The sequence below is a fragment of the Perna viridis genome, chromosome 14 (genome assembly GCF_037379345.1).
Source record: "Perna viridis isolate PV_CMFRI_1.1 ecotype Kerala chromosome 14, ASM3737934v1, whole genome shotgun sequence".
Classification (NCBI taxonomy): Eukaryota; Metazoa; Mollusca; class Bivalvia; order Mytilida; family Mytilidae; genus Perna; species Perna viridis.
The window spans coordinates 26,856,200-26,883,462 of record NC_142458.1 but is presented as its reverse complement, the minus strand read 5'-3'; the positions used below and the strand labels follow the sequence as shown (position 1 = coordinate 26,883,462).

Below are 27,263 nucleotides of genomic sequence, written 5' to 3'. Positions count from 1 at the left end.
TATTTCTTCAATTAAGTGACAGATGTCAAGTTTAACGTAAATCAGCATTGTTTTGTTTTGTTGTGTAGTAGACGTTTATTTTAACTTCTTTGTGTTATTATAACTATCTTCTTAGGGTTGTCGTTCTTTGTACAGATTTTGTTCATAAATTAGCACTCTTAACATAAAGAAATCTATTGGTTATGTAAAAGGGGGAGTAATGCTGGACATACATTTTAGACCAGCATGCAAAACGAAAACGATTGTTTTCTAGATAGATAAACGCGGATGGTTGGAATTATATTGTTTATCACAAAAATAGATCATAATTTCAAATTGTTTAGACCAGATGAACCGACATTTCAAATTATTAATCTATTTGACTAAAGTACTACACTAGAGTTAGGTAATTTATGTTCAGAAACTCCTTCAACATATTTTTAGGTACAAAGAGTGATTTAGAACAAACACATATGTTTAGATTGGACTTTATTACCCTTTTCTTTCCAAGAATAAAAATGAAACGAAATTGTTAACTTTTTTACAAGGTAGCTTCTATGTGTACATTTTACAAACTAAAAATAGACTATTTCTACTTTCACTTTTATTTTGAGTTTACGTAATTATTGTATTATTGTGTTCCTGTTAACCACGGGGGATGGGACTAGGACGCTTTACAAGGATAACGCTTAGATAGGCTTATGAAGGCATTTTCAAAACATTTTTTTTAATGATGACTTTTTTTGTTTTTTGTTTTTTGTTTTTTTTTTTATATTACTCAGTTTCTTTCATTTGTAATTTAGAAGACACCTTGTTTAGACTGATGAACAATTGTTTTGCGTGTATCTAGATAATGTAATCTTCTTTGCCCACACAATGCAAACCGCATCAGAATTTTGAAATATTCCTCAAATTGAATCAATGGATGAGTTATCCAGGGGAAATCCTTTACTGGTTTTCAGAAGACTTTCACGTAGTCTAGATCAACTAGTATTTTTGCACTTTTACAACGACCAATGGACTGCTGATCATCCTATATATACGCAGTGATGTGATGTATAAGTGAATTTTTAACATACTGAATGTAATATACGATACAAATTTTATTAACTTAATTACAAACAAATAGTGCACCAAATCTTACCCGAATGCATGTCAATGGTTCAATTAATATACATTCATGGACATACAGTTACAAACTACATTAGTACCACTTTAAGTGAATTCAGTTATAATATGCATCAACGGATCAAAATATTTTGTTCACCTAGTTTCAGTTAATTTTTTTCTTTGCATCAATCTGAATTTTTTTAATTGTATTAATCATATCAAAGTTATAAAATTTATGTACTGTTACATGTAAAACAACTTTTAGTGAAATATATATATATATATATACAAACGTCTCAGAATGTGACGCCTCTATTCACTACACTGCTCCATCGGATCAAATTGACACAGGGAAGATATGTAAACGTATAGAAAGGTCTGAAAAATTCCCAACGATGTTAGAACTGTCAAATTTTCGGTCGTTCCCTCCGCGGGACTCGAACTCGTACTGCTGTGACATCTATGGCAACACCGCCTGCACAAAGTCCAGCGCCCTAGACCACTCGGCCAGCTAGTCTATACAGTTCTAACATCGTTGGGAATTTTTCAGATAATTTTATTTTACTTCAGTATATATTTTCTATAGTAATCAAATGTAACATTATTACTCCATTAATTACTCTAAAACACCTTAATTTTTCTTTTTACCCGGTCAACACCTTTTTGCTATTGACCTGGACACATAGGTCAAAACTAAAATTTTGCCGTTCTAATTGGCTTATCGAAGTTCAGATATTCTCGGGCTAAGCCTTTATCATTGCATAACAACGTTAAAACCAGACACTGTGTGTTTATTTCTTCATCATGGTTCAGTATAATAAAGCATTTGTCGACTAATCATTTGGGTAACATATGGGTACATTTATTATCCCTCGATACCAACTATTACATTCGGCGTTTGCTTCAGGTAATAGTTGGTACCTCGGAGTGATAAATTTACTGCTCCACTAATGACCATACAACAGTTAAATGTATATTGTGCCCTTGTTTTTGTCCCTTTATGGTATTACAGTATAGAGAAATGATTGGTCAGTGTCATTGTGCCAGAATAAATTTTCGTAGTTTGTCTGATTTTATTTAAATCTGCATATTCTTTTAGAGAAAAAAAAATCAAGGTTTTCATGTGAAATAAAGGAAAAGAAAGTCCAAGGAAATATAAGCAAATACATGTAACCACCAGTCGTATTGTTACCTACGCACTGTAAAAATCTTATTAGTGTACGTGTATTTATAAACAGATACATGTAGACGAATTTATTATCTTCCATATTCATCTTTTATACGTATTTAATATCATAACATAATATGCTTCTTTTTTGGAAGAGGCCTAATCACCATATTGATTACATGTGTTTCTGTAATGTTTGGGTATCAAAATAGTTCAAACATTACGAGAAAATTGTTAACTACAAACATGCTGATGCACATTTACATGTATCAGGTATACAGGTAAGGCGTGCCAAGTGATTTGAGAAAAAGAAAATGGAATAAACTTTTGATTTTTTCACAAATTTTAAATAAAAAATTCGAGACTCGGCCTCAAATTCACCCTTAGTCTGGACCCGCCTTTTCGTTTCCAAATTATTTATTCATACTTGAAGTTTGATTATTAAACAGGTACTGATCATCTCATAGTCATACAAATTGCATATACATGTACACGACTTCCATGTCGTTTCCTCCTGGAACTTGAGAGCAATTGATCATGACCAATCAAAAATCTGAGAACGAATATGCCGTCGATAAAGTATGTGGTCCGCGGGATTTACCTCAAGCGTTTATTTTTAGATTAATGGTATACATCAGAATATCCATGTAAATCTAACAAACGTAAGGGGTATTGACATAAACGACTTTCTAATTGCATCTATCTCTACCTACATAAAAGAGTTTATAATTTTCCTCAGCTTGAAAGCCCTTTATTGATCTTCTATACTGAAGTTAAATGTATTTTCTGACGGAGAAGGTTTGCTTCGTCTATTATCGTCTCTGTTTCTTTGTGGAATGTATCCTTGAACGACCTCTGCTGCATCCTTTCTTTGAATTGCCAAAAATATGTCCTGAAAAGTAATGCAATAAATGAGGTAACGTTTGTTTACCTTATATACGGTATAACATTGTTTTCTGAATATCCGACGAACACATCAGAAACGTTTAAATTGACCAAGTCTTGATTTTGTTTTTGTTTTAATTTTTTTCTTTTCCTTTTTGTTTGAGTTGCTTTGTATTTGGTCAAAAGTTAATTTCATAATTCAAGTTTTTTTTAGTTTTAGTATTTTATTAAATACATGTAGATGTAAATTAATTGACTACTTTTCATATACATTAAAATTTGACAACGGCACATTTTCTTCTCAATTTAGGACCAAACAAAAAAAAAGCAAACAAACAAACAGCAAAGCTCACTACCTCTATACTCTCAGCTCCTCCTCTTGATTAAATGTACATTTCGATCTTGAAATTGACTGGGATTAAAATCTAAAATAAGAGGTGTTCAATGGGAATATGTAATAACAGATCTGTAATGGTTTCATCTAATTCCATTCAGTGGTGTAGAGGGAGTAACGGATACTCCTCTGCGTAACGAGTTGCAGCAATGATGGGTGGCCTATTGTACTATATATCCCCACTTCATGTAAGCAAAGCCCCCAAAAAATATCTAATGCCCCCTACATGCAATGTGTAGGTCATGTTTTTACAATTGCAATAGAATTTTTATTTCTTCAAAACAGAAGTGAAATATAAGATACACGAGGTAGTTATATGTTATGGGTACATCAAATGTCGATTGCAAAGATTCAAAATCAGGCTTAAGTAAAGTAAGAAAAAAACATTCCAAAATAAATACGACCGGTACACATTAGTGTTGTTCTTTAAACTTCACTTGAACTTATATTAATGATTTTTTTAGTTGCAGATGCAAGCTGAGTACCGAGTCAATAGCTATGTCTGCCTCTATGTTTGAAACATACTGTAAACAATTAACGGTATTGAGGCTAAACACCATATAAAACTTGGCTTAACCCACAATATCCATCTGTACGAAGTCAGGACAAAAAACGTTTTTTTTATTTTCCGTTTTTAACCTTGATAATGTCATTTGGTTTATAGACTATTTCTTTTGAATTTTGCCTTAAGTTAGGTATCAGTTAGGTACATGCATTTTTTTAATCTTTATTCACTGGAATTTCAAATTGAAAAAAAAAATAAATAACAGGCCTCAAAAACTTAACATAGTTAAAATTTCCAGACTAAAAGTTGCATTGAAATTCCATCAAGCAGTTCAGCAGTCAAGAAAAAGTTGGGACCAACTGCTGCACTTGTCACTATATTTCAGCCCTATTTAAGCTAAGCTTAGAATTCAGTTGAAAAACTGAGTTGTAATTTCAAAACCCAAAAGGCTTACCCGTAATGTTTCAAGCGATATCATTTTTGTCTCAGCGTCGCATAAAAGACTTTCGGTTGGACTGTCAGCCTTGGTCATATACCGAATACATTTCTCCCGACCTAATGCTGTAGCCAGAGCTTTCCAGTCTCTATCAAAAGGACTCGGTGGGTCAAGCAGAACTTTCAGCTGAATTTTCAGATCATGTGGGTAAAAATGACTTGAAGCACTTTCCACTTTATCCAATTTTATTTCTTCGGGTGTCTGAAAATGAAAGTGAACTTGATGCTCAACATTGGGAGAAAAAACACTACTGTCGTCCGTATTGTTGAAATTGTTTCGATTGCTCGGCAAATTCACAATTATTTCCTGTTTTGAACTTCCGCTTCCATTTTCTAAAAACAAAGTTTGCTTATTTTCTTCTGTGACATGCGCAATAAAATTCCCTCCATCATTTTCCAATAAATACTGATACAAGTATAATTTGAACGTCAATTCTCGTGGAATGCTGTTTTTCTTGAAACACATTGTAACATGTGGACACTTTCCATGCCAGATATTGATATAAGGGATTCTTTCTTCCACCTCCTTGTCAACATTATCCCAGCCATCAGACAGGTACCTGTAAAGAAAATAATTCATTGGTCATGTGTGGTCAGGTAAAAAAAAACTCTTCACACATTCTATTATATTGTAACTTACACGTACATGTATTGAGATTATTTATATATTAGAAATGAAACAACTGCAAGACTTAATGTTACTGATCTATGAATAAAAATCTACAAAATGTACTTCATCACTATTTTATACAGTATTATGTGGAAAGACGAACGAACGAACATACAGACACGTAGCTTAAGATATCAGCATCGTTTTAAAAGAAGTTCCATTCATTTACAGCCTGTAGTTTCTGTGTTCCTAACTTTTCTGCATGTCAGTATGATTTAGGTTCAAGTACATGTACATGTATCGATATGATAATTTTGTATTTAAATTGCAGGCCATTGAATTATTGCGCATGTAATCGTTTGTCACTAAATTTAAGTAATATATGATCTGTTCAATATTTACATGTCTTACACTGCATATCACCCTTTCAATATAAACCCCGTTTTGTTTGTTTCTACTTGTATTTAATTACCCAGATAAAAGATAAACACTTAAAAATTATCTTGACAAATACTTCAGGTGACTGTCACTACCACTTTATCTTGTAAACTGCATAAAAACGTTGACGTATTCAATGATAAAGGGTTAAAATAAACGTCTATACATTTAATATTTGCTCAAAAACTTTGAATGGTGTCAACACTTCACTTTCAGCACACAAAAAATGAGGCGATTATAAGTAATGCTAATCTCCGCTTGACGTGTACCACAACAATGCAGTAAGAAAGGAATGCAACTGAATGTTAATTAGGTCTATAACATATCCTCTGTTCACCCGTACCAACCCTAATTTTTTGTGTCTACCATAAAGATTTTTAAGCTATTTAAGTCTAAACGTGCCTCCAAAACAAACCAGTCAAATAATTTGGAAAAAATGTTTTGCCTACCTATCGACCTTTAGTTTTTAGAGCATAATAGCTGAAATCAAGGGCTTTTGTTCTATGTGCCTTAGAGGTCCAGAGAGCAGGATTGTACATCAGTTACATGCAGCTTTAATACACCACTTACCAAATTAAAGTATTTCCACATACATGTAAACCTGTACATGTATGTATAAACATCATCATGTACAATATCATATACAATATAATGATTTACCTTAATATAAAAAAAGTTCATTGAAATATTCAGGACCGGCCTAAAAAGCTATCCATCTTTAATGATTATTCTTGCACATTTACATGCATCTACTCATGTACCTAGTAACTAAAATCACACAGAACTACTTCTGATTTAGTCAAACTGATACAAACCACGCAAAATATTCAAGCTAACTCGTAAAATCATTTACGAGTTCTCCACCAAAAAAAACGAAATGACATTATTCTTTGACCTTGAACCTTTGAACAAAGTAGACTGTTTCCCCATTTAATGCAGTTTTATCTGAACTTGAACAACAGCGATAGGCGTTCGTTTCCGATCTTACTAACTAGAATGAGTTTAGAATGTTAGACATTGTGCAGAGCTTGGTACGAACATAGACACAGAACTTTTATTTATAGTCGGACACATTACAAAAACACAAGCTCATTATTATGAATAATAACGACACATTCAATATCAAGACATACAGACATACACATTGGACCTACAGACATACAGACATACACATTGGACATACAGACATACACTGGACCTACAGACATACAGACATACACATTGGACATACATGTAAACAATAAATACATAATAATGATAATAATGTTCATGCATTAAAACTCAAATTAAGTTATCAATTACTAAAATTTACTAAGCACATGCAAAGGAAAAAGATTAAACAAGCAAAATAATGAATAAAACAGAAATAACTTAATAAACAGTAAGTAGATAATTATTAAGATCTGCAGGAGCCCCGTTTGTAGGAGCCCCGTCTGCAGGAGCTACGTCTGCAGGAGCCCCATCTGCAGAAGCTACGTCTGCAGGAGCCCCATCTGTAGAAGACCCGTCTGCAGGAGCCCCGTCTGGATGAGCAACATGTTCCACATGTTGATCATACTTTTAAACTGGTTCGTCTGCACACGGATCTCGTCAGCTCATTTTAGATTTTTGCTCCAACATACAAATGTAGCAAAAAAATCGTTGGATATTGAAATTGGGAGAAAGTCACCGTTCAAACATCAGTCTTGGTAAAGATATTACTGTACATTTAATATACAAGTTTTGCGATATAAAAATGTAATACATTGTCAAAATTCATGAACTCTTAACTTAGAATACACCCGTACTAAACAGGCGCGTAGCTGCCGTCAGGCAAAAAAGCTTTTGCCTGCACTTAATTTTGCCAATTTGTTTTAGATAAATACATCCAGGATAGGCATAAATGATGCTCTAAAACGCTATCTCCGCGGAGCTTCGGGGGGGGGGGGGCTTCGCCCTCCTGGACCCCCTACTAGGGCTCCGCCCTGGACCTGCTGGGGGCCCCCAGACCCCCTGCCGTAATTTTGCCTACACTTCAATTTGGCCTCAGCTACGCGAATGCTAAACCAAAGTATGAAATTGTATTTATTTAGACTTTTCGGATTCTCACAGGGGGTCATGATATGACAAAATGCCCTGTCAGGCGCATGACCTATTAGTCCAAATATGTACACGTTTACTATCAAATGTAGGTCACCTGATAGTCGACGACAATAATCTACATTAGCTGGTCATTGGCTGCTATGGTGTTTTCCCGGTTAAATTATCTTCTTTCGTACATGTATGCCCTCATATCAGAATATTCAAGTGGGCTTTAAAAAATATATTTTTATATAACGATAAAGTGACCCACAAATCGAGATGAACCTGAAAAATAACTTTTGGCAAATTACTGATTTATCATTTAAAAATTAATTCTGTTACCGTCCGCTTGTTTACCCGTCCTTCGAGCTACGAAACAGAACAATGCTAATATTTTAGCATTAAGTAATTTTGGTATCTATGTAGAGTAAACATTTGATTTTTATGGTGTTGGGTTTAGAATCAAATTTTCAATCCTGCCTTTTTATTTTTTTGTTTAAATATAAATAATTTTATTTCAAATTTGGTTATATACCCCTCCTTTTAAAACATATGGTAGTTCATTATGGTTTTCGGACCGATGATTATGGAACATCATAACTATTAAAAGATAATACAACCGCATATAAGTAAGAAAGTACCGAATATAAAGAAAACAGCACCACGTATAAATATAATTGACCAGATAAGGCAGTTATGGCGTTCCATAAATGATGGAAGCATTTCATCTTACCTTGATACAAGTTCTGTCTGTAGTTATTTTGTTGAAATAGTAACGTATTGAGGTAACATTTACATAAAGGAAACAATGACGGAAAAGAGAAACACGTTATTTTAAAGTGTAATCAAGGGAACCAAGGTTATAGCGGTAGAAAATGAATGTACTCCAGGGACAAAATCCAGACATGGAAAACAGACATACACAACAAAGAACATAAAGTAACTAAAATCATACATACATACATACATACATAGACTCCACTAAAAACTGGGAGCATGGACCAGGTGCACCGGTAGGGTAAGCGTCTTCTGCTTTTCTAGAAACACCCGCCGAGTTGCTCACAAATAGTCAAGTCCGGGGTAGACAAACCAGAAAAGGAAAACCATGACCCGTTGTATAAATCTGTTTTCATGGTGCAGATGGATACACCATAACGATCCAGGGGTTCATGATGACGACCATAAAACTTCTGAGTGATTACTTCAACCTTGTAGCAACATAACCCTGTTCCAGAAGTCTATTTGTTAGAGTTCTAGCGCGATACAAAAATTCTGCGTAGTTTCGGCAAGCTCTGGCATAACGTATGAGTTGTGATATGAACACTCCATATGCAGGTGCTGGAGGGATGCTACCACAGATGAAAGGAAAGTTGACAATTCTGAATGGAAAGTCATCACGTTTGTCGTGAAGTTTGATCAATAGATGTCCTTAACCATCGATTTCTGAGTGTAGGTTAAGATATGAGGCTGACTTCACATTGTCTGTTATATCCTTTATCTCAAGTTCTTTGGAGTAGATGCCATGTATCAAATCCCCGAAATTAGGATTGTTTAAAGATAATACCTCATCTATTTAGCGGAAAAAATTGAGATTAAAGGATCTAGCGAAACGATATTCATTTTTTCGGATCAGATCAGCTATAAAGTCAGCCTCATAAGAGTGAAGGAATGGGTCAACAAGTAAAGGAGCACAATTTGTTCCCATAGGCATGTCGACCGTTTGTTGAAAAACATATCCACCACACTGGACAAATATGTTGTTGATTAAAAATTCCAGCATTTTGTAAACATCTTCCTTTGTATATTTGGAAGATGATTTGGAATTATTGCTTACAAAGTATGAGGAATCTCTACCATGAACTATATATTTGTATATTATAGGTGTACCATCTTTTTTTGAAAAACAACGATAATATAATGTTTTTAAGTCGGGATTTTAACTGACTATGGGGAATAGAAGTATACAGTGTTGCAAAAAAGCACAGGTTTTAATGGTATTATATTCAGATAATAGTCTTGAACGGATTGTCTCCAAAAGACCTTTCGAATTATTTAGAATCCACATTGATTTAAAACCATTACGGGATGTTTGCCAAAATTTAAACTGTTCTTTCTTGTCTTGTCCTTATGAGTGTAAAAATTATTGGTGTTACCTTAGACATATGAACATGTCCTGTGCGTTCCCATAGAACAGGTACACTTTTTCTGGTCCCATCATCTGACCGCCAAATTTAGCCTCGTTCTGGATTGCCCATTGTAATGCACATGGTGTTTTATTCAAGAAATACAATCGTATCTGAAATGCAAATTTACGAACAGTGAATCAACTAAATGTATGTTTGATATATCATTATAAAGTACACAGTAGGTAAGTGACCTGTAATATACGAAGTCTCAGTAACTTCCATGTGGATCAAGAGCAAACATGCAGTGTAGCCGAACTAAGTCAGACTACCCGTAACTGTATATGGATTATACACCGTCACCACGTGACATCGCTTGCCCAATTAAAAACTTTGATTTACGTAGGAGGTAGCCTAAGGATATGTTATCATTATCATTATTATCATTATCATTATTTACCGTGCTTTTTTAACACACACACACACACACACACACACAAAGAGAAAATGCAAGAATTTATATATCAATAATGTAACAAATTTAAAGGTCAATGTATCAATAGAATAAAAAATGTAGAAACATTAAAATAGTCATACATTTATTATATATTATATATATACATCAAAGGTTTAAGAAATAAATCATAGAAACTCCATTTTATAATTGTTTTACCACGGGCTGGCCATTTATGTCTCAAAATTTGGGATAAATTTAAGTCTTATTTGGAATACATGAACAACCTAATAATAACTTCACAATATACATGTATGTATAATGTATACCAACTATATAAACAGTAAGATTGCTGGGGTTTCGAAGTAAATATATATCAGTTTGGTTTTTCAGACGATGTCCATTGATGTATTGTCTCTATCCATAGTCAAATCTGAGGTAGATGAGTACAGTTGTTGATGGTGCACGTGTTTATGAAATGAGGTGTAATACAAGGGTACAACATGGCTTCTTGTTCCTTCTCATCATTGATCAGATTATGAGAAAACCACAACAGCCCTAATCTCCTCGTGGGGAATTAAGTCCTCATAATAGTATTCAACCCGAATTTAACCTTGACCTTAGAATCTCTGATAGCCTGATTTCAGTCTGACAGGACGTTAACTTACAATACCAAGGGTAAAAGAAAGCATGCAAGAATCTTTTTTTTTTAGTTTCGTATCTTCTATAACATTTAAAAATGTTAATAGCTTGTGTCTTAAACTTTGGTTAAATTATGAAGAAATATAAATCCCAGTTGATTAAAACTGTAGAATGCGTTACTGTATTTAAAAATATCAATATATTCAACTTCGCCCTCTTACAGGCTACACCTGTCTCACACTACATATACAAGGACAGAGAAATCTGTGGTGTTGATATAACTAGCTATTCAGAGCAGTAAGAACTTCTGGCACGATATGCACAAACATATTATAATAAATACAATAAATTACTCAAAAGTCTATATAGACCATTTTGTGCCTTCTCTTGAACGCGTACGTACAAGTATGTACAGGTATAAGGAAGCACATTAAAACTGAGTACTGATTTTTCTGCTTTAGCGGATGCTCAGAATGAAAACGGTATACATAGAGATTTTATTCAATGTTTTACATGAACAAGTCTACAAATGCTGCAATGGTTAATCCTGTATTTGTAATATTAGAAAGTAATTAGAGAAAGTCAGCAGTGCAACCATAGCCTGAGTCAAGATAAAGAGGATGAAAAAAAGAGATATAATGATGCCGGAGGAACAGTTAGCATGAAGAGATTTATATTACATTTACCATTATAAAACATATTCTAACATACATGTGCATGTATTTAGTATATACATTTGTAACCACAGTTGTAGGTTTTTTTCTCACATGCACTTTCATGCGACATCTGACATACACAAGTTACATGCAATAATGATTCCCCATACAGTAATGAGTGATTATTTCTCCAATCGAGAAATTTACAACATGCGAGCTTCAGCGAACAGGTTGAAATCTTAATTTTATCGTAAAGAGTAGATAAATAATTAGATGAAAAATAGGCCCAAGGAGAATCTGTTTCTCTCATATGATTTCGTATAATTTCATAGTAATCTTTGAAATGTAAAGTGGTGGGAAACTGTCGTAGAAACATGATCACCTACCGGTGTTTAAAATGTCACGTGAATTTTACAAGTAATAGATTTATTTTATTAGCAGTGTGCTACGAATGACATACCTGTTGATGTGTAATGCTTGATTTGAGTGGACTAGAAAATGCAGCAACCTGGAGCCATTTTTTGCTTTCATCGGATCCATTAGGGCTTTGTAAACACGTGTACAGAGTAAACGAGTTAATTTTTAGTTGGCACTCATCGGGTGTCAGTACACATTCACCACTTTCTTTATCAGCAGAACAATGTTTCATCCATTCTTTTTGCTCGATAAGCTCAGTCTCACTTTTCATCACAGTAATGTGTCTCGTGTCAAAAGAGCAATGCTTAAAGCTTAACGTGCAAGGTTTGTCAAGTTTAAGGTCATGAGGACCAACATAAACAACCGGTGACACTAAAGCTTGTTTTTCTGTCATTGACGGGTTGTCTCCTAAATCCCAGTTTAAAACTAGAACAATTGTCCTCATCTCGCCACATTTAACCGCACCCGGAGGTACAAACAATGAAATACCCATTTTATCCAAGACTAGATTATCCCCCTTTTCAGTTACCCTCCTCGAAATGAACACAACTTCTTTGTTTTGCACTATAATTGTCTTACTCCGCGGGAAGACGGAAAGTAGTTCCGGTGGAATATTTGTGAATAGCTCTTGGTTTGGTACACTAAGAAGTGCAGTTTCATTTACATCATCTTCAGTTTCCCAATCAGAGTAGTCAGCTGCAACCTGATTGTCGTATGATGTTAAGTGAGATCTTTGTACCGATTGGAATCCCTTAACCGGATGAACATTCCGACTTCGTTCCTGAGTCATATTTTCACTTCCACATGAATGCTGAATATATGGACGCGAACACGCATTACCATGACTATAAATAGAAGGACTAGACATACACGGCGGATAGCGACATCTTGAACACGGCTGAAAATTTCCGTTGCAACAAGAATATGTCCCTGGATTAATACATTCCGTATGCAAGGAATTAAATTTATTATTGTCATGAAGAGTGGGTAGACTAGTTCCGCTTGTATTAGAACGTCTTCGTTTCTTCTTGCATATAATAACGATTACAACTATCATTAATACTAATAGTACAATTAAAATAAAGAGAATTAATAAATTGGTATTGTCTTTTAGCCATTGTAATTCTTCATGCTCAGTACCACCGTCATCTTTTTTAGTGAGGCTGCCAATCCTGGAGTTATTTTTCATCCCCACAATATTTAGCTGTCCTTAAAACTACTTGTAATTCCATCCAATGTCGTCTGTCGCATACAAATAAAAGTTGGTCATATCCAGATTTCTTCTTTGTCAAATATCCTGTTTTTAGAAATCACAACACTCGGAGATTTGACCTGAAGAAAAAACAAAGTCTTGATAGACCGTGTTCTGAGATGAATAACTTTTTGTTTACTTTTTTATCTTCCTTCAGAGCGTCAGCAAATATGAACTTAATCCGAATAAAACTAAACTTATCAGTCAAATATCAAACGGGGTGGAACGCTTTCAAAGTGAATATTATATTTTAGTGAACATTGAAAGAAGGGGATTTTAAGTAAATCTTTCTTTTTATAGTTTGCACATTGCGTAATACTGGAATAAATAAACAGTAACAATACAATTCCTACTGAGTTACAATCCCACCAAGTTAAACGTAGTCTTTATGGTAAACTGCAGCCACGAAGGTTCTTAGATTTTACTTTAGCTGGCCTACGTGACTCCTAAAAAGTCACGGTCTGGGCACGTGTTTACATTTCCAAGAGCTTCATTGTTACATTTGTAACAAGGGACAATTTAAGATCATGGATGTATTGTATTCTGTTCTCATAATGAGAAATAATATCTAAAATAATTTAGCTTAATATTATGCAAGGATGGAAGCAAACGACTTTTCAATACACGTACATGCGCAAAGCAGGTAAAAGAAACATAAGTTCGGTAAAAAATAAATTTCTAGTCAAAAGTCGAAACAAAACTGTTTATTATACACTATAATGACTTCGTATACAGTATATATTAAACGTATACAAAATGTATTTGAAAGGTGTTGCTTATAAAATCTGAGCTTTTAAGTATCAGTCCACATGAAATCCAGACACTGCCCTGCCTATATTTAAGTTATATATAGTGAAGAAAAACTCATTGAACAAATAATGCTTTCTTCAAGCTACATATGCTGTGTCTTTAGGTAATAGTTGTCCTTTCCATATTCTGATCTGTACTTCTGAGAAAATCATACATAATTATTTCTCCCACTAAACTTAGCCAAATCGGACAAAATCAAGAACGATAACCCTTACAAAGTGCTAATTTCATGTACAATCTACATGTACATTGTATACATAGATTTTTTACTCAATTAAAGCGCAAGAGCCAGATGAAAAACTAAGACTGTGGTCTGTCATTGATTCTGAAACTGAATTTAGTGGGTGTTTGACATGCATGAATCACCTCGTGTCTGATTTTTATAAAGATTGTTAGTTAAGTATTTTGCATCAATTATCTTAATATGCATTTTTCATTTCAGATTTACCAGTAGCTGTACTACATGTACCTGCATGTATGGGTGGCTCCAGGAGTTTTCGAAGGGAAGGTAGGTCCCCCCAAAAAGAGTGAGGTTCAGGCAATTATTTGCTATTTTTTTCTCGAATTTCGCAAACAATTATCAATTATTTTTTCTAATAAAAATGGGTAAGCTAGGGGTTCGGGTGCTGCATTCGCCATAGATGTGTAGAATCTGGTTACAATCTTTTGTGGACGTTTGCAATGCATTTAAATCAGATTCAAACATCGAAAGTACATGTACTACAAGACTTATGTTATATGTAGATATTATAATACTTAATAATCGGGCAAAAGAAGGTACTAGATTTGAGAGTAAAAGGAAGCACTGGACGCCAAGCAGAGCGCGGTGAGAACAATTATTTCGTGCAGTTCATAGCTATAATATAGTACAGTATTTAATGAAAGATGAATGTTATACATTAAAAGTTAAAAACTATATTATAAGTACCTCTATTTGGAGCTAAAATTATTTTGTTTGAAAAGCTAGTGCCCGGTCATAAATATGCTTTTATTTTAATTTCAAAATTTGAACACATGTAGTTATTCATTTGATCAAAACACACTCATAAAATCTAGTTTGGTCATTGTTTAGTAACTGTAGAGAAATGAAATCGATCTTGACTTTATATTTATCATCTGTCCGGTTCTTCAATTAACTAATAATTTCACCCCCAAGTATTTCATGACACGTGCACTTTTAACATTATCATTGTTGCTCTTGAAAGAACTGATACACAGTAGGAATTTGCTGAATATGTAGATAATGTAGATTGTAATCCTGTACTTGATGTCAATTTAGCCGGTAAATAGTAGTAAAAGAAAAACGTACTTAAATTTTCGACAGGCATGATTTATCCTCCATGTAAGTATAAAACCTATCAACTGATTGATTGCCAGTTCAAAGTGATACACTATTGAGCAGAAAATTACAATATATCGTTCAACATAATCCCTAAAGTGCATGTGAATGATGTAACCCTAGGGTCCCGGATGGTATTCACCAACCCAGAAATCAGACTCCTCTGATCCCGAAATATAGCAGATTTTATTTATCGTACATGTATTTATCAAATTTTGTAGTATTACAAATTTCAAAACACTCCTTGTATTACACATGGTAAAACATCTCAGTGATGGATCCTATTTCGATAGTTTTGGTTTTTAGGACTTCTTGTATACAACTATGATCTTCCTACATATTTGATTTTAACGCTACTAATGACAGATTACTCCTTGAAACGCGTGAACAGCATATCGAAATTTACAATATATTTTGATTGGTATTTGTGTGTATTTTAAAAGTATTCAAAAAACTTGAATATAGGTAGAATCAATATGACTTTTCAGATTCATGCATTAATTCAGTTCATGCAATTAAGTTATGACATTTCCAAATTTAACTCAACCCTACGTGTATATTTTGATTCTCTTACTCACAAAATTACGGTTATTTTGAACTGAATACAGGTATCATATGCATGAAAATTGGAATTTATACCTGGCAGAAAAATGGGACACTCAGTACTGATTGGATTCTATTAGTAAATAATGCAAGTTGTTTAAATGTTCATAAAATGCCATTACGACGTGCACGATGGTTGTTATCGTTATATATTCCCCTACTTAGTATATTTCTTTCGATAGTGCAGTATAATAATGTAATACACTTACCATATACAGTTTAATTCGTGCTGAACGGATCAGCTGGGTGGTGGGTATTACCGATTTTAAAACCGTCACAGTTTCCCTAAATTTTATTAATAGATAGTGTTATCTTTTCGTATTTATCCAATAAAATCTGTTATTTTCAACCCGGAAGGGTGACTTGCGGGTTCAAATTACAGTTACAAAGGACTCACCTGAAGTTTCTTAAGTGCAATTGTTAATATGTGTTTTTATCAAAATAACCTAACTACCGCACATAGACTGGTCTAGGGATACTCTATTAGTAGGTCTTTTCTCCCTTTTTATGATTTTTTTTCAATTTTTGTTGAAAGCTTGAGAAAGTAGATTGTATTTTGAAACTTTTTGGTTATAAATAATTTGATCGAACAGAGATGAAGAGATATTTAAGTCACCCCTTGTTGAGGGAAATGTAGCTACAGGTCGGTCTAGAAATTCATAGAATAAAAGAGGATCCCAATCCACACATTTATCAAAGGGTGTTCCAGGATACTACATGCCGGCTTTTGCCTAAATGTATTTGCCTTTTTTTTCAGTTTAGAAGACTATGTGAAGATTTTGGCACTACCTCCTGTAATTGAAAACAAATCTAATTATTGGAAGAGATTAATTTTGTTTTTAAATCATGCATGTAACCCACACTATTTAGCTGTAGTCACATTCCGGTTCATCTAGTCAGTAAAATAACAAAAATCAAATGTTGATAAAGTGTTTGTTTTAAACATGATTTTGTTAAGACATGATGCAATAGTGAGAGAAACATGCGTCTAAACAAAAATTCATTTCTAGTGCTTCTAGAAAAGCAGAGGACGCTTACCCTACCGGTGCACCTGGTTCATGCTCCCAGTTTTTAGTGGAGTCCGAATTGCTCATTTACTTCTGTTACTTTGTATGTAATATTTTGTTTATTTTATATTCTTTGTTGTGTGTGTCTATTTTGCATGTCTGGTCTTTGTCACTGGATTCCATTCTTTTGATTTCCGCTAGAATCTTGGTTCCTTTGATTACTATTTCTAAACCAAACACCACAAGAACTACATGTATGATCAGTTTCTTCTGCAGGTACACGTAGTTCAATTTGGTTTGGACATGCTATTTCAAAATTGAAGTAAACATGAAATTTTGCAAAACATTCAGGTACTTATACATGTACATGTAATAGCATGTTTTCATTGTTCGTGACATAGTGAACTTTAATAATTTATAGGTTGAGAGTAAAAATAGATTTTCAATGGATCTTAAATAAATATTTGTTGAAGAACGATAACGCCAAGGGAACACTAGTAGGCGTGGTATGACTTGTGTGTATGTTTCATAAATGTAAATATCTTCTTTTAGCATTTAATTGTAATACACATGTAGGCGATATACATTTGTAGACTGCGTGTAGTGAATTCATAACATACAAGATGCAGCTAGCTTTATTTCTGACTTGTAGCTCTTCGTGTGCCTAGGGGACGACCAACTGATTCGGGGGGGGGGGGAGAGGAGGCTGGCAGTTTTCGTCGGGGAAGATTTTATTTTATTTTTTTTAATGTGTGAATCAGAATTTCTTTCTACTAATGCTTAGATTATTTATTTTCATTACATTGTATGGTAGAATATGAAGACAAGATCTTTTCTTTTTATTTGAATGATAGTTGGCACCTCATTTTTTTTTCGAGCGACCAAGATCTTTTTTACAACTACTGTAAGCCCCCCCCCCCCATCCCTTTTCCCCCGAATCAAATAGTCATGCCTAAATAACTGCATACGTTTCTTTCCGTTTACATCGAAAACGAACAAGGATTATTCACTTTTCTCACAATTCATTTGCATGTATTTTTTGACGGCAGTATATATTACATGTGCTTTACAATGTTGTACATGTACATCCAAAATTTGTGTGGTGCAGCTTTAGATACTAAACGTACTACATATATGATTTTGTTGTGTACCTCCAAAACAAAGCCGACATATTCATTATTTTTACATTTTCATGTATAATGAGTATTGGAATAACGCAGTATAATAAATGCAGAAAACCCAAATCTGTAGTTACACTTAAAATCTTTTGCCGGTTCAGCATTCGAATAGCTCAAACTAGCTCTTCATAAGATATAGAGTGCTGCATAATTGACTTTTTGTCTACCTCCAAAACGAAACCAGAATATTTATTTTTTTTCATATTTCCATGTATTCTTTTGTATATTATTTCGTGGTGCAGATTTCTAAATATAAATCAAGCTAGCTCTTTATGTGCTAGAAGTGCTTAATTTGTTATTTTCCGATCCAAAACGAAGCCTTTCGAGTTTTCATTTACCGTATTAGCGGCAATATACGTAGACTTGATACATGTATCATAGAGTGATTTTTGTATATTTTTGTAAATAATACTTTTCAACAAAAGTAGATAAAATGCGCAAATTCCATTTAATTTGAATTTCGTAATTTAGCTTTATTAATAAAATTCTACAAATAATTTAGAAACATTTCTTTATTTGTCCGTTTACATAATAAATTATCTATTCTTTCCTTTGGCACTTTACATTGAAACTTTTACTAAATGTTGGGCAAATTTTGTAATAAGGATTAATTTTTAAAAAGCTTTCCTATCAACTCTTTTGTCTGAAACCTTTGAAATATTGGCAGTTATATCTAAGTCAGGATATATGATGTAATTAAGTTGATTGTTTCATACAGCTCAGGGTAAATAGCTGATTGCTTATGTTTGACATTTTAATCCTAAAAAGCCAAAACAAAAACAAAAAAACAAAACAAAACAAAACAAAAAAAAACATGTATGGAACGTTCTACATTATTGGTCAAGATTTTTGATTGACAACTGACCATTTTCCAAAATTTGTAAAAGATTTGATTTTATTGGTTAATAAATTTTGATTGCTAATCCTGTATAAATAACGATGTTCGCTCGATGCCGCATCATCTGTATGTGTGCATCGAGGAACAAATTAAATTATTAAAAGTTTATTTTAGTTTTAATATTAATATATTTCAGCCCACAACCAAAGACGTTAGAGTCATTTCTGTTGTGTGGTCTCATTCATAGAAAGACTCTACCGAGCATCCCCTACTGCTATCTACCCAACAAAGCAGTATAAAAAGTGGCGGAGAAATAAAAGATCCTAACAGTGATAGTGTGCAACTTATGGTATTAACCAGAGCTCAGACCAGAGAAGATATCAACATGATTGGAGGAGCTCCTTCGACATCTGTGGTTAGAGAAGGCAACTCATCTGCATCATCCTCTGCTGGTACACCAGACTTGGCTCCACTCCAACCAGTCAACAATGTAAGCTTAAATACAATTCAATCCATCCCTAAATTTGATGGAAAAAGACATTCTGTCATTCAGTGGTTCAAAAATCTGATGCTATACATTTCTTTCTTGCACTGGACTGAACCGCAAATCCTGGAGGCTTTCCCCCTGTTCCTCGAAGGTCAAGTAGCAGAGTGGTATGAACGCGTCAAAAATTCAATCAACACCTTAGAGGATCTAAAGAGCAAACTTTTTGCTAGATTCACCCCTCCAGCCCTTAATGTGGAATTAATGGACATACGGCAAGGACATTCTGAAACGGTAGATGACTATATACATCGAATTACAAAAAATTGTGGGGAGGCACAACTTCCAGAAAAAAGCATCCTAACAAAAGCCATAAAAGGACTCAAACCTGCCATTGGAAAAATAGTAATTCCACAAGACCCATCTGACATTGAAGAACTACGAAAACAAGCAGAGTTGGCTCAAACCACCTTGTTAGTCACCAACTCAAACAATGAGGATCTTTCAACACAAGTTAATTTGCTGACTCAACATATAGACAAAAAATTCGAACAATTGACATTGGATGCCAAAATAACAGCGGTACATTCTGAACAACCCAGAAATTCGAGGAATTTTGTGCAGCAAAGAAAACAACAATCCTGGGTTCGTCAACAAATTCCACAAACATTCCAAAGACCAGCCCAAAACCATTACAATCCACAACAACAAATGAGGGGCCCAATCAAACCAGTTCGTATGCAGAATCCACCATGCCATCGTTGCGGTAAGTACTGTGGATCACCTTTTACTTGTTTTGCTAAAACTAAAACATGCAATAAGTGTCAAAAACGAGGTCACATAGCTCCTGCATGTTGGGGTAGATATAGTACAAATTAGGGATTCGCGCCTGTCCATAGGCATTGTTCTAAGGATGGGCACAGAGATACTGAATGTCCTGATGTAGGATTTACAACCCCTCTGCAAACAAATTCTATTGATGTGAAAATTGACAATGGGAAAACCCATGCCCTTATTGACACTGGTGCAAGCATCAGCATTGTTAATAAGGAACTATTAGACAAAACAAAATATGCTAAAGCAAGGCTGAATAAACCAAGTTATATTATGATTAAAGGTGTCAGTGGTCAGAGATTAAATGTTTTAGGAAAACTTGACCTCCCAATTGTCATTCATGGCAAAACTTTCATTTATCCTATCAATGTAGTAGAAAATGTGCACCACTCTCTTATTTTAGGTTGGGATTTTATAAAACATTTCAAGGGAACTATTGATTTAGCACATCAATTATTGCACTTAAATGATGGACAAGAAGTGCTTGTAAGCCATATTCAGGAAGTTTCAGGTTTAGCCAGAACTATTGAAGCAGTTACAATTCCTAAAAGGCCAGAGTCCATCATTGCAGTGTCAATATCAAAATTTAAACATGGAGATCAAGTTTTACTAGAACCTAAACCTACACTAGCAATTAAACATTTAGTAGGAGCAAAATGTGTTGCAACAGTAACTAGAGGCAAAGCAATGCTGAAACTGTTAAATCCAACTAACACTGATGTGTTAGTTAAAAGAAGGGAAATATTGGCAAATATTTTTCCTGCCAATGAGTCAGATATCCTTACTTTTGAAGGTGACACAAAGACTGCTAAGTTTAAGCACAAAGGGCAGAAAATGACCCATCTAAAACAGCATGTTCAGGAAGACTTTAGATTAAAATTTGATCTTGCTAAATCTGATTTAAATGAAATTCAAAAACAGAAACTTCTTGCACTGCTTGAAAAGTACAAGCATATTTTTGCAAATAACCTTAGTCAGTTAGGTGTCACAAATGCTTACTCTCATAAGATTAAGACATATCCTGGTGCAAGACCTGTAAGCTTACCAGCTTTCAGAGCTTCTGCCAAAGTCAATGCTGAAATCAATCGACAAGTCGAAGAAATGGAAAATAATGATATCATTGAAAAATCAAATTCAGTTTGGCATTCACCAGTAATTTTGGTGGCGAAAAAAGGTACAACAGAACTGCGATTTGCAGTTGATTATAGAAAATTAAATCAAATCACAATACCTATGAACTTTCCATTACCTCGACTTGAAAGTGTTTTTGACACAATAGGTGCATCTAAAGCAAAGATATTCAGTTGTGTTGACTTAAAGAGTTCATTCTGGCAAATCCCATTGGATCCAGAAACAAAACACAAAGCTGCTTTCATAACTCAAAATGGCATTTTTGAATGGAAAAGACTTCCTTATGGTTTAGCAAATTCACCAGTTTCGTTCCAAACTTTAATGACATCAATTTTCAGAGAAATGAATTGGAAATCTGTTTTGGTTTATATTGATGATATTCTCATTTTTAGTGAGAGCTTTGACAAACATTTGTTCATTTAACAGAAGTGTTTGAATGTCTTGATAAACATAACTTGAGGCTTCAGCCTAAGAAATGCCATTTTGCTGTCCAGAGGTCAAAATTTCTGGGTCATTTCATTTCGAAAAATGGAGTTGAGGTAGACCCAGAAAAGACCAAAGCTATGAAAGACTTTCCTGTGCCGAAGACGCAAAAGCAAGTTAAAAGTTTCTTAGGTTTAGTAGGATATTATCGGAAGTTTGTTCCGAACTTTTCTAAAATTGCTTTTCCACTAAATTCTTTACTATGTAAAGACAAGAAATTCACTTGGACAGATGAATGCCAAAATTCTTTTGAAACTTTGAAACAAAAACTTCTTGAGGCTCCAATATTGGCATTCCCAAAGACATCTGAACCATTCATTTTAACTTGTGATGCATCTGACACAGCAGTAGGCTTTCTACTAAGTCAAAAAGATACTGAGGGAAATGAGCATCCTATCGCCTATGGAGGTAGATCTTTGAATAAAGGTGAAAGGAAATGGACAACCACAGAAAAAGAATGCTTAGCTATTCTATGTGGAATCCAAGCGTACCACCCATATTTGTCTAATGACAAGTTTACTATTCAAACAGACCACAAAGCTTTATGTTGGTTAAATAATATAAAAATCCTACGGCCAGACTTGGTCGCTGGTCTATGTTTTTGCAGAATTATAATTTTGAAGTTATTTACAAACCAGATTGATGAACAACCAAATGTGGTTATTCAAGAACCGCAGGGTGAAAATCAAAACCCTCTGGTAGATGCTCATTCCCAGTCTCAACACATCCCTCAAATTCAGCAAACCCCATTGCCTGTTAGACCTCAAACTCAGCAAGCAGTTCAGCCAAATAATAATAAAAGAGTACAAAATGACAAAGTCCAAGATACTCAGTCATATCCTTTTAATAAAGCTTTAAGAGGTAGACTTAAACATGGTAGAAGAGAAATACAAGTCGAATGGCTTGATGGTTCGAGATCATGGATCTCGGATGATAATTTTGATGAAAATTCTCTTCAATATGTAAATAGCAGGTTCACTAAAAATGGTAAAATAAGAAGGTCATGTTTTAAACATAAGAAGAAATAAATAGTATATAAAAACAATGTATGAAAAATCATACATCATAAAATATAAGTATTAGTAAAACTGTATTGAACAAATATATTTATAATATTATAAAGTGAATCAATAAGCTACTTTGAATCCTTGAACCAGAGTAGTTGATCCATACTTTTAAGTTAAATGATTTTTCATTCCTAGGTTATGTTGAAAATTCTAGGCGCCCAATTTTATAACTTTGGACCACTTTGGCTTAAATTTTTCAAAACAAAACAAAATTTTGCTTCATAAAATTTGTGATGATGTCAATCCTTTACAGTTTCTGTAGTTCATAGTGCTAGAGTGTACATTCTGCAGGTGTGCATTCATCCCCTGACATTCATCACACTATTTTTTGTTTTCCTTTTGTCTCGTTGTAGGTAAATTTGGAACTTTTCAACATACCATAGTTTTGGCAATCATGGTCCTTATAACTGCTCTAGTGATCAAACCTGCTACAACACACAAACAGTTGATGAAAAGATGAATATTGTTCAAAGATTGAACTATGGTGTTATTTTTAGACAAGAGTCATTCCTGCATATGTCTACAGAATCATGGCTTCATACCTTCAAAGTAGAATTGCCTAAAAAAGTAACATTATCTAAAATGTATTTTTGTGAAGAGATAAAAAATGAATGTAATTCGATGAATAATATGGTAAATTTTATACATGCCTTACATGATTCAACGGAATCACAATTGAAAGAGACAATCAAAGCTATTCATGCTTTGGTGCCCCAAACAAATTATTTTGGTAGTAAGAGAAATCAAAGATCACTTTTACCATTTATAGGTTCTTTGGCTAAAGGTATTTTTGGTTTAGCCACATTGGGTGATGTTCAAATGTTAGTAAAACACATAAATGAATTAAATAGACGTTCAATACTTATGGCAAACACCTTACACCAACATGGTTCACATTTGTCCTCCTTCATGTCCATTATAAATAATAGAACAACAAATCTTATGGAGGGCGTACGACAAAACTCAGTACAAATCAAACAAGTTGCTAATTCATTTTATAACTCACTTTCTTCTTTTCAGCATTCTATGTCTAATATGTCACAAATCTTAATTACTCTTGTTAATGATGCTAACATATTAAGAGAAAGCCTCAACCAGTTACAAACTAGCATACAAAGCTTAGTTGAAGGCAGAATCTCACCACTACTAATCCCAAAGCACTCATTTACGCATGTTTTGCACAAAATCCAACAAATTCTATCCAAATCTTATCCTGGATTTTACCTTACTCATTTTGACCCAGCATACTACTATACCCACTCAAACTTTATGTTTGCTCGAAATCATTCAATGCTTTATATAACTGTAAGATTTCCAGTTTCAGCTCATTCTAAACCTTTAAATTTGTACAAAGTGATAACTCTTCCAGTACCAATTAATGATACAGCTTCACATGCTACTAAACTAATGAATCTACCTAACTTCTTTGCTATTACTAATAGAAATGATTATTTCTCGGAACTTTCTACTAAAGATATTGCTAACTGTGTGCATGGATCTTCTGTATTTTGTTCTCAAAATCTTCAACTAACTCATTCCTCTAAACCCAACTGTTTAATTGCTCTCTTTAATAACAACGTAACAATGGTGAAAGAAACATGTGACTTCAGATTTCTACAAGACCATTTAACATCAAAGATAATAGAACTAACCCATACTTCTGTTCTTGTATATAAAAATAATAATCAATTAACACTTAAATGTCCAGATAATATTCAACAAATTCCATCTTGCACATTCTGCAAAGTGCATGTCCCATGTCGATGTTCTTTATACTCATCAACACTTTATTTTGCACCAAGACTTATTAACTGTTATAATGAAGCTAACATATTTGACCCACAATCTACTTTTTCAGTTATGCACCCAGTGAACTTAGCACTGCTAACAGAGTTTTTCAATCACACTAAACTAAATAACATTCTAGGAGACACCACTTTCCCCACAAAAATATCACTAAAATTACCAGATTTTAAAATTTACACCCACAACATGTCACAATTACTTGTAGCAGATCACAAAGACCATTTAAGTCTAACAAAAATGGCCCAAGCAGCCAAGAAAGATGAACAAATTTTTCAAACACTCACTGAACCATTGCTAACAGGAGACATTACTCTTGCTGAAGATTGGCCTGATACCAATGCAATTTTAATTTTTGTAGCATTAGGTATTGGATTTTTATCATTTATTACATGTATATACTTATTTTTCAAGGTTCGCAAAATGGCTACTGCTTTGCTAGTTATACAACAAGTTGCTAGTGTAAAATCTCAAACTGTTCCATCCTTTATTTACAATGAACATGTCACAAAACTCAATTCTGCGCAAACTACTAGTAACCTTATTACTTATATTACAAATGAATTTTCATGGCTTCATGCTTCAGTGTTGCTTCGCATAGTTGTTTTAATCGTACTTATACTTATTGTCATTTGCATCTACAAAAGTAAAAAGAAGCAAGGAACTAGTTTAGCTATAGAAATTACTTGTGGTGGCCAATGTGTCATTATCCCCATACTTTCATTATCTCTGTGTCCATCATATTGGGATATTGATACACCCACTATAAATCATATCAGTATCACTTCATTCCCAACTTGTAAATTGATTGCTAGTTGGACAAACTTTACTCTTCGAAATAAGTTAACATTGCAAACTGTATCTGTACCAACATGTATTACTATTGACTTTGTGTCTTGGTTCAAATTGCGTAAAATTTTACGTCAACCATTTTGTGCTTACGTTATGATTATCCACAATGGTTACAGTACTTTGTTACAAGGTCAAGGTGAAATTACACCTAAATCAAACTCTTTATATCCTAAATTGTAAGTTATACAGACATTGCTTGTTTTAGTACTATTTGTACTCTTTTAAGTTACTATCAGATCCACAGTACTCTACCTACCTGAAATTATGAACAATTATATTGAAAATGTAAATTTATTTACTGTATGATTCTTGTATGTTAACATGACATTGTAGTACTGTATATTTTCAGAAGAAGCTACACATACTTAAATAATTATATGTTTAGAGATGGATATTATGTAGAGAAGTATTTTAAAAGTGTAAAACATGTTCATAACAAAACACTTAAAATTCGATACTCATAAAGGGTTCCTTTTTATAAATTTGTGAATTATTTATGTATGCTGAGGGGCGCTTTCCACGGGTTAACATAACTCAAATTTTTATAAATGATCCCAAAACAATATTTCATAATTTAGCTTTGGGGTCCAAAGCTTTCGTAGTAGGGAAGATTTATCATAGAGTGATTTTTGTATATTTTTGTAAATAATACTTTTCAACAAAAGTAGATAAAATGCGCAAATTCCATTTAATTTGAATTTCGTAATTTAGCTTTATTAATAAAATTCTACAAATAATTTAGAAACATTTCTTTATTTGTCCGTTTACATAATAAATTATCTATTCTTTCCTTTGGCACTTTACATTGAAACTTTTACTAAATGTTGGGCAAATTTTGTAATAAGGATTAATTTTTAAAAAGCTTTCCTATCAACTCTTTTGTCTGAAACCTTTGAAATATTGGCAGTTATATCTAAGTCAGGATATATGATGTAATTAAGTTGATTGTTTCATACAACTCAGGGTAAATAGCTGATTGCTTATGTTTGACATTTTAATCCTAAAAAGCCAAAACAAAAACAAAAAAAAACAAAACAAAACAAAAAAAAACATGTATGGAACGTTCTACATTATTGGTCAAGATTTTTGATTGACAACTGACCATTTTCCAAAATTTGTAAAAGATTTGATTTTATTGGTTAATAAATTTTAATTGCTAATCCTGTATAAATAACGATGTTCGCTCGATGCCGCATCATCTGTATGTGTGCATCGAGGAACAAATGAAATTATTAAAACTTTATTTTAGTTTTAATATTAATATATTTCAGCCCACAACCAAAGACGTTAGAGTCATTTCTGTTGTGTGGTCTCATTCATAGAAAGACTCTACCGAGCATCCCCTACTGCTATCTACCCAACAAAGCAGTATAAAACATGTATAAGTTATCCAATATATGCAGTATGCAGAACCATGCATGTATCATGGTACATACATGTACGTCAAAATATTGTACACGCAAGAACTTTTATATATGTTACCTTTCGTCTATCTCCAAAAAATAGGTCGACATATTCACATTTTTGTTTACTGTATTAACGGCAATATAATCTACCTACATTACATCCATAATCTGCGCGGTGCAGCTATATTTTCCGCCATTGTGTAAATTTTAAAATATAGCTGAAGCTACATATGTACATG

At 33.6% G+C, this 27,263-nt stretch overlaps 1 protein-coding gene and 1 pseudogene across 2 annotated transcripts; one reads left to right on the top strand and one right to left on the bottom strand.

Annotated features, from left to right (window-relative positions):
- Window positions 1–1,064: 1,064 nt before the first annotated feature.
- LOC148598823 (UNC5C-like protein) lies at window positions 1,065–16,305 on the bottom strand. Its single transcript, XM_088560560.1, has 5 exons — window positions 16,151–16,305; window positions 11,981–13,269; window positions 9,799–9,941; window positions 4,496–5,096; window positions 1,065–3,149 (listed from the first exon to the last, which is right to left on the bottom strand). The coding sequence occupies exons 2-5, from the start codon at window positions 13,124–13,126 to the stop codon at window positions 3,009–3,011; spliced, it is 2,031 nt and encodes a 676-aa protein (XP_088416686.1). The 5' UTR covers window positions 13,127–13,269; window positions 16,151–16,305; the 3' UTR covers window positions 1,065–3,008.
- A 2,980-nt stretch (window positions 16,306–19,285) lies between these two features.
- LOC148598822 (uncharacterized) lies at window positions 19,286–25,871 on the top strand (annotated as a pseudogene). The gene is made up of 2 exons (XR_015918443.1): window positions 19,286–20,214; window positions 23,317–25,871. The product of XR_015918443.1 is annotated as an uncharacterized LOC148598822 (transcript).
- Window positions 25,872–27,263: the final 1,392 nt, after the last annotated feature.